Below are 12781 nucleotides of genomic sequence, written 5' to 3' on the forward strand. Positions count from 1 at the left end.
CTTGTTGTGTGGGAGGGCAATCTGGGACTGCCCTTCTGCTGTCTCCTTTCCTAGTGAGTGAGTTGTGCTCACATTACAATAAATGGTCATGTTCCCTCAGACTATCCCCAGAGGTTCTTGCAGCCCAAGACCACTGACACCTCATCCCCTTGGTGGTCTCGGGCATGTTCACAGGAACATCCCAAAACTCAAAAGCAATAAAAACAGATACCTAAATGAACAAAGAACTAAATATATTTCTACAAAGAACATAACCAAAAGGCTAATTAATTAGCACAAAAGATTTTCAGCATGACTGATCATTAAATGAATGAAAATGGCAACCACAATGATATACCATTTTATATCCACTGCAATGTCCATCATTAAAACAACCCAGGCAAGTATGGCTCAAGCTGCCTTCAAGCAGCCAGGCACTGTTCTGTCCTTCGCCCAACTAACCAAAAATGGCCAGTGGTACTAGAGTTCCTTTGGTGCACACGCCAAGGCCAGGATGGATCAAGCTGCCTTTAAGCAAGCAGACCGTGCTGTGTCCCTTACCTCAGCCAAAGTTAGCCAGTGTGGTCCTCGGTCCAGTTTGGCACCTAGCCCAGGCCAGAATGGCTCAAGCTGCCTTTAAGCAGCCAGGCTATGCTATGCCCTTCCCACCACCAGCCAAGAGCTGACAGTGGGTCCAAGGTCACGTTTACACTCTCAGTCCACACCAGGATGTCTGCAGCTGCATTCAAGCAGCTAGGCTGTGATGCTTGACTCCCAGAAGCAGGAACTGTGGATTGCTCAGGAGAAGGGGTAAGGCAATGTGAGGGAGGCAGAACCACTGAAGGAGTATGTTGCAGCTAAGGAATGACTTCTGGAAGACTTCTACTGACAAAAGCCACTTTACTTGCAGGCTAACATCTAGTGGTTTGGAAGGTAGAACTGAGGAAATTTCTGGGTCAGACGAGTACACATGCCCATATGGGAGAACTGAGCTGGGATAATTAACATGGACTATCACCACCCACCAATGCACATTTAAGGCAAGGCTGGGGGCCTGCCTGGCAAGGAAAGATTACACTACTGCCAATGAGTTTCATAGAAGGGGCAGATAATGTTAGGCCAGGTCATGATACAGACAGGCACGCACAAGAACTAGGTCTGGGGGCAGATCATGTGGGCAATACGTAGGCTCAACCTGTGGAACTAGTTTCTGCTTGTTGGCTCAAAAGCTTAGAGTTGTAAAGAGCTGAGCTACACAGGACCGTGGAACCCTCTGATACTCATGAATACTGGGATTGGGAATAGGACACACTGGTCCACGCTGCAGCAAAGAGCAGTCTGCTGCTCAAAACAACATGCAAAGGAACCATATCTGGGGCAGGCCTAATATGGGTTATTAGGTGTCACTGTGACTGGGATGCAGTTCCCAAATGGTGTACATGAGAGCTGAATGTGGGATGGACATGGTTGAGCTCCACCACAGCATCAACTGGTTTGCATAGGAGATGGGATTAGAGACAAAACTTATTCAGCAACTGCAACCACCAGTGTGTGGTAGACTGATGTGGGTGACACAGTAAGCTGGACCCTGGACTGGCAAGTAAACAAAAATCTCTATGATTTCTTCAGGGATCACCATCACTGAACCAATGGACTCAGAACTCCAAAAATGTGGACAAATGTGGAATCTGTGCATTAAACTTGGAGTGCATGTGTCAGAACTGGGCCACCTCATTTGCTGAATGAACATACTTAGATGCACATAGGGTATATGGCAGTCTGTTGGAGCCTGCAGATGAAGGAGAGCAGAACAGATTGGACAACTACCCCAAGCAAGTATTGACATTAAATATCTGGCTGAATGGAAACTCTAGTTGGAATGTCAACCAATCGACCTGAAAAGGATTTCTTATGTAAATCACTTGAACAGAACCCTCAGAGCATGCTCTACATCGGGGACCATGAAAAATAAGATGGCCATTCCACATCCCAAGGTTCTATTGTGGGGATTCTGGCAGTGGCTTCTCTCCTACACCCCACCATCCCCCAGACACAGGAAGAAGAACATTTGGAAACAATGATCTCATCCACTTTCCCCTAACTCTCGATCCTTCCTAGCTTAATCAGTATCCACATGTGCATGCATGCTCCCTGCTCAACTGGGTAAACATCATCAAAATAAAATTTAAAAGGGAACCATAAGAAATGAATTAGTGTGATTCAAGACACACATTCTATAGTATATATTTATGGCAACCAAAGCACACTCTTATTTGTAACTTTGCTTCCTATTGCCAATGAAAAAGAACCGCCCATCATCACAGAAATATACAAATCAAGTTTTCACTTTACATGGTCAACACCTGAGCTATAACAACAAAAATATCAAATAAGCACCCTAAGTACTGATCTCCAAGTTTCACAAAAATAAGAAGCCAAGTCTAGGTGTAGAAAAAGGAAATTCAAAATAAAGATTAATGAAGAAATGAATAATAACTATATTCAGCAATACTGAAGATAAAGGAAGCATTCATTGTTTTTTTTTTTGCATTCATTGTTCTTAAAAGGGAGAATAAAATCAGTAAAACTTTTGCTAGATTAAGCAAAAGGTAGGCTCAAGTACATAACATCAAAAAGAAGAGAGACATGTTACAATTGATATCACAGAAGTACAGTGAATCAAGGTGGTCTGGACAAAGTGGGTTGTGCCAATGCTTGTGATATGTTCTTCCCATGTAGATCCCACCTTAAGTCCTGGCTGCTGCATTTTCTCTCTCTCTCTCTCTTTTTTTAATAAACATTTATCTACTTTTATTGGAAAGCCTGATATTAAAAAAAAAAAAAAAAGGAGAGACAGATACGATGATCATGCATTTGCTGATTCATGCCCCAAGTGGTCACAATTACCCAAGCTAAGCCAAATTGAAGCCAGGAGCCTGGAGGTTCTTCCAGGTCTTCCACACGTGCAGGGTCCCATGTGTTTTGGCCATCCTCCACTGATTTCCCGTGCTACAATCAGGGTGCTGGATGAGAAGTGGGGCCATTAGGATTAAAACCAGCACTCATATGGAATCCCAGCATGTGCAAGGCAAGGCCTTTACCCACTAGGTCACTGCGGAGGCCCAGCTGCTTTATTTCTGATCCAGCTCCCTTCTAGTGCATGTGGGAATGCAGAGGATGTTGCAAGTACTTGATTCCCTGTACTGATATGGACTTTAGCTGCTAGGCCACCACGCCAGGCCTGATCAAATAAATCTTTTCTGGAAAAATGGATGTGCAATGGATCACTAGGGACTACCAACAGTAGTTACAAACAAATAAATCATAAAAAAGGCTTAATTTCTGGATACTTAGCATTAGGCTACAAACTGAATGAGTAAGACACCAAAAAACTTGATAAAACAGGCAGTTAACAATGAATCAGGAATAAATCTCTTCAAACCAAAGGTCAAGACTAGGTGTCTTCATTACTAAATTTTACCAAATTAACACCAAATTTTCTAGAATTACTGTAAAAAATTAAAACAAAGAAACAATTCCAAAATTACGCTAAGCCTAACAATACTTGGATTCCTAAACTAGACTGAATCAGCAGTAGGAAGATCTTCAACTATGTCTGACTGTTTAAAATAGGAGGGAAAAAAAGATGGAATTGCTCAGTAAAAGCACAATCTCCATTGCTGTATAATTAGTTCTCTGTATATTTACTTAATGCTTCTTCTGAAATAATTGCTCATAGTCCAGAAATCGAGTTTAAAATCATTAAAAAGTCATAGACCAACATACCTGATAAAATAGATGTAAAATTCTTACCATAGGGCCCAGTGCGGTGGCCTTGTGGCTAAAGTCCTTGTATTGCATGTGCCAGGATCCCATATTGTCACCAGTTACAATCCAGCAGCCCGCTTCCCCACTTGGGGAGGAAACCATCAAACCTAAGATTTTAATCTAAGTTTCTCCTCCACTCTATATATCTGATTTTGCAATAAATAAAATCTTTAATAAAAACATTCCTATAATTCATGTAAAATAAATGAAACATTACATCAATAAGCTCACATGTGCTGACCAAGGTGCACCTAACTAGAGAATGTAGAAAATGGGCCAATAAATGAAAATCGACAACCAAGTATTTCACATAAACCCGATGAAGGACAAGCATCATTAAAATTATCTTATAAAAAGCACTCAGTGAATTTCTACATTTATTTTGCAATAACATATATGTAAATTGAGGAAATCTACAAATAAATAAATATATCCAAATATACCTCAGTTGAGGTACACAGAAATAGGTCTCAATAAAATAGTATCTATAGATAACAAACCTATAGCCATTACACAACTGAATGCCAAAAAACCAAATGCATTTCCTCTAAGATACGTAACCAAACTAGAATGACTACTTTTTTTTATTATTTTAAAATTTTATTATTATTTTTCATGATTTGGTTTTATAGGTATAGGAATTCTCTCTTCCATCTTCCCTTCCTCCTTCTTTTGTGACCCCTACCATTATATTCCCCCATATTATTACAACAGTGTTATATTTCAACAACAGTCACAAGTCTTAATATATCACTATTTATGTGTATCATGGCATTGTAGCTTAAGTCAATGATAGAAAATCTAGTATCATTTTGTCAAGGTATACTATACTATTTCATTAATATTCCTCCTTTTATTCAGGGGTAGAGAAGCATACTGCAATGTATCTTCATTTCTTAGTATGCTAATCTTCATTATACAATTACTTCTTCATACAGTAAGCAAGATCACATGCAATAATACCAAATGGTTTTTCAAATATTTGTACAATTTACATTTAAAGCATCATGATTTAGGCCCATTTATCTGTATCAATTTATCATTATAAATTTCTAGGATTTATTGATATATCCATGACATGTAATTGGATGTCCATTTAAAGTCTTCTCTGTAACTTATCTTTTCATTTTTTCTAAATTACCATTTACAAAGCAAAATTTACTAATTTCAGAAGTGGATGTTTAGCTAGCAGCTAAAACACCTTCTGCATTAGGGCACCCTGGTTGGATTCCAAGCTTCAGCTGCTGATTCCAGCTGCCCATTAGAATGCTACTTTTTATTGCTATGTAATTTAATATTCACACAAAAGTAGACAAGGTAAGGAAATAAAAGGCACAGAAATAAAAATATACTAAATTAGTATACTAAAAAAGATACTAAATTAATTTTGACTCTAAGTTTCATACAATTTCATACAACATCCCCCTGATGTTATTAAAAGTGAAACCTAATGAATGCCAAAAGACTGCATTCAGTCATTAAAAACAACAAATTCTTATTTGTTACAAAATAGATGAACATGGATGTAATGAAATAAAATAAGGCTAATGTAGAAAAAACTAACATGTTATCATACATAAATGTTTAAAAATAGCTGCAAGCTTATAATTGTGATTGCTACAGGTTGGTAAGAGTGAAGACCAGGGATAGGGAGGAGGTAAAAAGGTAGCAAAGACAGACAGAAGGAACAAGATCCAGTGTTCCATCCCAGTGCGTGGTGACTACAGTTCACAATGATAAGGCAACTGGAACGCAGGACCCTGTGTGCTGTTTAAAACAAACAAACAAACAAACAAACAAACAAACATGGAAAGCCTGGGCACATGATTTACTCAGCTGATGCTGTGCATATACTTAAATAAAACACTGTACCCTATGATATTATTCAAATACATGTTGATCAAAATTCACTGGATTTTTTTTTAGAAATCAGAATCATCCCTTTACACTAAAATCTATTTAGAAGATACTAAACACCCCAGCTCTAGGCAGCTGTGGTTTTGCATTGTACCTAGGTAAGTGTTACACAGGTGAGAGAAAATCTGCTAAGAGCTAGTGGGCATCCTGGGCCTGGTTAATGCCAAATATGTGTTAACTATACCAGTGTGTCATCATAGCTGCATATTCTTTTTCTCCTTTTCTTTTCTTTATTATTATTATTTTTTAAGATACATGGGAGGGACCTCAGGGCTGTGTTAATGGAGCTGCCAGCAGCATGGTTGCTGCCAGGGGTACCTGAGTCAGCTCAGACTCATACTTCGAGCACTAGCAACAGCCATGGATGCCAAGTGATAAGTGAATCTTGGGCTTGTGCGTAGCCAAAGCACCAACCAGCACCGGGCTTCACCTGTTAGCTTCACCCAGGGGCGAGCTTTAGAGTCTTGGGGTGTGGAATTGTTACCTAGGGACATTCATGGATAAGGCCACTGTACGTGTAGGTAATGAATGAATCCTGAGGGACACCCAGTGACAGGGCCAATGCACTTGCAGGAAAATGAGGGGACTGAGACATAGTGGTTTGGAGGGGAGAGACTAGAAGCACTGTATGGGTCAGACTGATACACCAACCCATATGGGAGTCCTGAGTAGGGATTCTTACTAAGAAATATTGCTGACCACCACATGCTAGTCCAGGCAAAAGGTAGGACTGGGGATCTGTCAGAGAGGGCTAGACCCCACTACCTGACTGAATGTCAGAACAGGGATGGGTCATATTAGACAGGGCCATGACATCAGCATGTGAGAGAACCAGGTCCAGGAGTAAATTCTGTAGGGGATATGTGGGCCTGTAGTTGTGGAAATACAAGTCCCACTGGTTAGCTCAAGAACTGGGAGGGTGATAGGTTGAGCCAGGTGTGATCATAGAACCTGTCAACATTCGCAGGTACAGACTCCGAGAATAATCCAGGCAGGTCCAGGCTACAGCACCAGCATATGCATCCTAAAAGAGGGTGTGCAGCAGTCTGGGCGACAACATTCATAAGCTCTTACAAGGGCAAGATGGAAGGGCAACCTATGCCGGGCGAGGGCCTAGCACCAACTGACATGAGTGAGATCCAGGTCTGGGAGTCAGCAGAGTAGGAGAACTTGGGAAACTCTCCTGCTGGGTCATAGCTCCTGCTGGTGAGCACATGATCCAAGTCTGGGGGTTGGGCTAGGTGGGCAAGGTGGGCAACTTAGCTCCACCTATTGGCAAATGTGTGGGCTGGTTGTGCAAGGGGGCAGACCAGGCAGGGCCAAGCAAATCTTAACTCACCAGTAAGTACAGAAACCAGGCTGGAGTATGGGCCATTTCAGCGAGGCTGTCACACCTACCAACTTTCATGGGTCAGAATGGGAAGAGACTGAGCCAGTGCAGGTTACAGTATCCACCAGCAAGAGTTGGGACTGGGGCAGGCTGGGCTTGGCCCAGGCTCCAGCATTTGAAAGCAAAGGCCAAGACAGGTGAGGGACTATGCCAAGCTGGGTCAGAGCAACCACTGGCACAAGCAAGATCTATGGCTGGGAACAGGCCTTGTTGGAGAGCTAAGGGTATACACTGACTGGGTTGTGGTTCCTACTGGGGAGTGTGAGGGTCTGAGTAGGGGCTGTTATCTGGTCTGGACATGGCTGCAGTTTATTTGGCACAAGTGTGGACTAGGTCTGGTGTGTGCAGACTGAGCTAGACTCCAACACACACTGGGCTCTTGAGAACAAGGCTTAATGTAGGATGACTAGGCTACATCTCTCCCAGCTGAGCTATGTATGAGCTGTGTCTGGGTGTAGACAATCCTGGCCTGGGCTGCAATACCCAACAGAAAAAACCAGAATGGGTTGAGGGTCAATCAGGAAAGGCCACTGTTCCTGCTAAGACAGGAGATGGACAAAGTAGGGCTGGACCATGATCCCACTGAACTGGCATTGGGATAAGTTCTCATGGAGGAGCTTGTGGAATTCCTCTGTTGGGACACAGTCCTGCAGATGAGCTCAAGAACCATGACAGGGAGCAGCCTAGGCCAGGCCAGGTTATGGTACCCAAGGGCATACCTTTGGCCCAAGTCTGGGACAAACCAGGCTAGGCCAGTTCATATCACCCAGTGGCAAAAATGAGAGAATGGTATGTGGATCATGCTGAGTTGGACCACAACACCACGCAATTCACATTAAGGATGGGACTGGTGACTGGTTGGACTGGCTAGGCTGTAGCTCCCACCTATGTGAGCTTGCACTGGGGGCAAGCTGGGTTGGGCCAGGCTGTAGCACTCAATGGCAAATGCCGGTGTGAGCTATGCTATGCCAGACTGGGCCACAGCACATAACCATTACAAGTGAGACCCACGGGAAAGCAGGCCAACCCAGTAGGGGGGCTGCAGGGAGCTCTGCCTACTGAGCCACAACTCATACTGGTGAATGTGAGAGCTGGTATTTGGGCAGACCAGTCCGGGCAGGGCTACAACACATGTTGGCCTGCATGTTTAGTGGAACAGCGAAAATGCAAGGTGGGCAGACTGTACCTACTGGTACGTGCATAAGCCAGAGTGGGTGAAGGTTGGGTTGGATGGGCTTTGCTACAGCATCACCTAGCAGATGATGCTCCAGTGGGGGGCAGGGGAGAGTAAGCTTTTTCAAACTAAACTGCAGAAACACCTGGAGAGTGCAAGATCCAGGAATGGGAGAGAGACCATGAAGGAAACAGTGAGCACCTCTCTGATAGACTGCAACACTCATTGGTATGTACAGAAGAGAGGGCTGGAGGCAGATCTGATCCAGCAATATCAACTACCAACATGTGCTTAAGCTGATTGGGGTGATGGAATGTGCTGGACCCCCTACTGGCATGCACACACAAGAATCAGGTCTGGGATCACATCAGATCAAGTTTCTTTGGGGATTCCCCCAACTGAATCACTGGATTCAGAACTCCAACCATGGAGAGAACTGCGGGTTCCATGGACTGATCATGGAGGGTATGTGTCAGAGCCAGGCTTCCTCAGTGGCTTCGATGGAGCAGTGAACAGCATATTCAGGTGCACATGGAGGATATGGCAATACATTGGAGCATGCAGTGTACACTGGGTACCATAACAGAGTACAAAGAACAGAACAAACCGATCAACTACCCCGACAAGTGTTGGAGGTGAATATGTGGGTAAACGGGGACTCTAAGATGGACTGTACCAACCAGTGGATTCTGGACAGATTTCATTGTGCTTGGAATGGCAAGACTGGCAGTAACTCAGTTCTGTTGTACTATCAAAATCTCATGAGCAGCACCCTCAGAGCATGCTCCACATCAGGGCTGATGCAATGGTTGGGAGGCTGGGTGTGGCTTCTCCCTGTATGTCCTCCCTTCCCCCAGATACAGGAAGAAAAAAAAAGAGAGAGAGAATGTGGTAATGGTGATCTCATCTAACTTGCTGTAGCCTTGACCCACCACCCCAAACAACTATGTAACAATCACCAAAACTAAAAGCAATTAAAAAGAAACCAAACAGTTCCCAATCTACAGAGTATAAAGTGTAGTGGTTTTTAAATTCCTTTAAAAAAAATTACTTACTTAAAAGTGAAGGTTACAGAGGAACACTCAAATCCAGCCAGACAAAGATGTTCCCTCCACTTGTTTACTCCCCATGTGGCCACGAGATGCAGCATTCCTGTGGAGGATCCATTCTGATCCTCCACAGGGGTACAGGTGTCCAAGGAACTGGCACATTTTCTGCTATCTCCCAAGCACATGAGCAGGAAAGTAGATCAGAAGGTAAACATCAGGGACTTAACTGGTCCTTACTTGGAATTTTGGCATTGCACGCAACAGTGTAGCATGTTATCTCAAAACATGCCACAAGGATTGTTTAAATAAATCTGGAAATCAAAAGTCAGGTTGGTTTTCCCATTGAACCTCCTCCTCATCCCATACCTGATATACGATGATGTTATTTGGCATTTTGCATAATTTAAATACCACTACTGGAAAAGGAACCCTGAACCTAGATGGAAAGATATTTACACTGTTTTTACAATATCACTATTCACTTGACAGGATGAATGACAGAAAAACAAATGTTTTATGCATTTTTTTTTCTGAATGCATTTACTAGCTGTGACTGTGTCAGACTGACTCCAGGTCCGCATCTTGCATCTCACATATGGGTGTGACATATGCAAATACTTATACCACCACCAGATGCTTCTCAGATGCATTAGTAGGAGGATGGATTGAACTGGTGGAGTAGCCAGGACTAGAATGAGGTGCACTGTAATTACATGCATTCACCCCACCATACTGACACACCCTTACCCTGTTGAACTCATTTTAATACCGCTGTTAACTTACTGTGAATATCTCAGGGCAAATTGCAGTCATCTAGCAGATAAGTTCTCACCTTGAACATGCCAGGATTCCACATGGGTGCCAGTTCTGATCCCGGCAGCTACACTTCCCATCCAGCTGCCTGCTCGTGGCCTGGGAAAGCAGTCAAGGATGGCCCAAAGCTTTGGGACCCTGCACCCATGTGGGAGCCCCAGAAGAGTATTTGGGCTCCTGGCTTCATTTGGTTCACCACAGGTCATTTCAGTCACTTGGGGAGTGAATCATCGGATGGAAGAGCTTCCTCTCTGTCTCTCCTTCTCTCTGTATATCTGACTTTGCAATAAAAATAAATACATCTTTTTAAAGGATATATATATATATATATGTATATATGTATATATATGTGTATATACATATATATCTTTAAAATATATATTTAAAACAGAAAACCTGGAGAGGAAGTTTCAATCAGCTTTGACAGTTCCAATGTTTAGTTATCAAAATTTTACCTTCTTCCTCTCACACTTTTTTCATTTTAGTTTAAAAACTATCATCATGCCCCTTACATACCATGGAAAACAAACTGAGAAGTAAACAAACAACTTACTGAAGGTGTGTTTATATTCTCCAGCCTGGGAAGCATGTAGCAGTCTGCAGGGCTACACCTGCAAGAGAAGGTGGAGACAGGGAGTTATGCATTGGTCTTGATTGTTCCTAGCCTCTTCAGTGGTTCCCACTGTGCTAAGCAACGTCAACTTGGAGGCAGACACAGTGGCTGGAAAATAAAAGCCATCAGCTTCCCTGGGCAAGAATAGTGCCTTACAAGCGCCAAGAAGGCATCCTTGAAACAGTATCAATAATTTCAATAATTGGCAGTGATTAAACTTAAGTAATCATTAGGTCAATGCAAATAATTACTACTTATGTAAAAATAATGTTCCTGGGACTGGCACTGTAGCCTAGTGACTAAATTTCTCACCTTGCACCTTGCACCTACAGGGATCCCATATGGATGCTGGTGTTTATCCTGGCTGCTATATTTCCCATCAAGCACCCTGCTTGTGGCCTGTGAAAGCAGTCAAGGACAGAACAATACCTTGTGAGACTGCACTCATATGGTAGACTCACAAGAAGCTCACGAGACGAACTCACAAGAAGCTCCTGGCTTCTGATTTGGCTCAGCTCCAGCCACTGTGGTGACCTGGGGAGTGAGGCAGCAGATGGAAAATCTTTATTCTCTGTTACTGTAAATCTGACTTTCCAATGAAAGTTTTTACAAATTAAAACAATCATAATGTTACTGCAAAGCACTGACTTATTTTTTCAACAAGTATTGTTCACATTACAAAATACCATAGGAAAATCATATTGTCACTAAAATGTATGCTTCAGAAAAATAACTGGATGGCATTAAGTACTTCAACATTTCTACATTCAAAGTAATTTTGTGTATAACTATATGTGAAAATTGAATATAATATTAAATCTGTTAAGTTTTCTAGTAATTGTTCCAAATGAAAGGTCCTCAGTCTTCAATGACACTTTCCAGTTCCTAAACCCTCAACAACACTTGACTTTGCCATTTCATTTGCCTTAGCCCATAGAACATCCATAAATATTACAGCAACATAGTTTGAGAAATCTTTTTATTTTACCTCATTAAATAGTTACATTATGGAAACAGCAAGAGAAAACCATTAGATTCAAATGAGTCAATGTCCTGAACCAGGAAGCTGGGCTGCTGCTTGGGACAGATCATATCTGATACCCAAATCCCTTATTTATGCCTACTGGCCATGTAACACTTCCATTGCAGTATTCTGCTATTGTGCCTGGAACACGGTAGGTGGGTTCCAAGAATCCTCTGGGAAACCTAGAAGCATTCCTGTTGCTGGACTAAGCATGGCAGGGCCCTGACATCTTGGGAGTGAATCAACCCATTTTCTCTGCAATTCACCTTTTAAATATACATAGTATTTATAAAAATGGTTGCAAAGAAACACACCTCATCTAGAACAACATATTTTAAGTTGATTTGTGGATATATCTTGCTGAGTAGCAAAGAATTACATTTTAAATTCAATTAAGAGAACTTCACAAAGACACTTCTACAACTGACATTTTTATACACAGTTGGGCATTCTACTTCCTTTTTTTCTCTCTTTATTTTATATTTAATTTTATGATCCATGGGCTCTTGGATTTCCTTTACTGCAATTTTCTATGCTATATGACCAGCAGTGATCTAACACACTACACCACAACGCGAGCACTAAAGGTTAGTCTTTTTGACTCATTACTACCAAAAATATTCTTATCTACCTTAGGTATCTGTCCATATTTTTTTTTAATATCTTACACCCGATGATTCACTCCCCAAGTGACTGCAAAGGCCAGTATACACTGATGTGAAGCCAGGAGCCAGGAAATCCTTCCAGGTCTCCCATGCGAGTGCAGGGTCACAAGGCCTTTGGCCGACCATGACTACTTTCCAGGCCACAAGCAAGGAGCTAGATGGGAAGCGGGGCTGCCGGGATTAGTACTGGTGCATATGGGATTCCGGCATGTTCAGTGTGAGGATTTTAGCCTCCAGACCAGCATACTGGGCCCTAACTGTAGTTATTTTTAAATTAATTCATTTTATAACTTATTCTTCAACAGACAAGCACATTAATGTTCCCTTTC

General features: G+C 42.3%; 1 protein-coding gene across 1 annotated transcript in view; it reads right to left on the reverse strand.

Annotated features, from left to right (window-relative positions):
- Positions 1-12781, reverse strand: part of LOC131481290 (zinc finger protein 157-like) — a 32284-nt gene that overhangs the window by 9965 nt on the left and 9538 nt on the right. The window contains exon 2 of the mRNA XM_058669678.1: positions 10704-10761. Coding sequence (XP_058525661.1) covers positions 10704-10739 — 36 coding nt within the window. The 5' untranslated portion in view covers positions 10740-10761. The remainder of the gene's footprint in view (positions 1-10703; positions 10762-12781) is intronic.

Source organism: Ochotona princeps, chromosome 10, assembly GCF_030435755.1.
Source record: "Ochotona princeps isolate mOchPri1 chromosome 10, mOchPri1.hap1, whole genome shotgun sequence".
In the NCBI taxonomy this organism is placed as follows: domain Eukaryota; kingdom Metazoa; phylum Chordata; class Mammalia; order Lagomorpha; family Ochotonidae; genus Ochotona; species Ochotona princeps.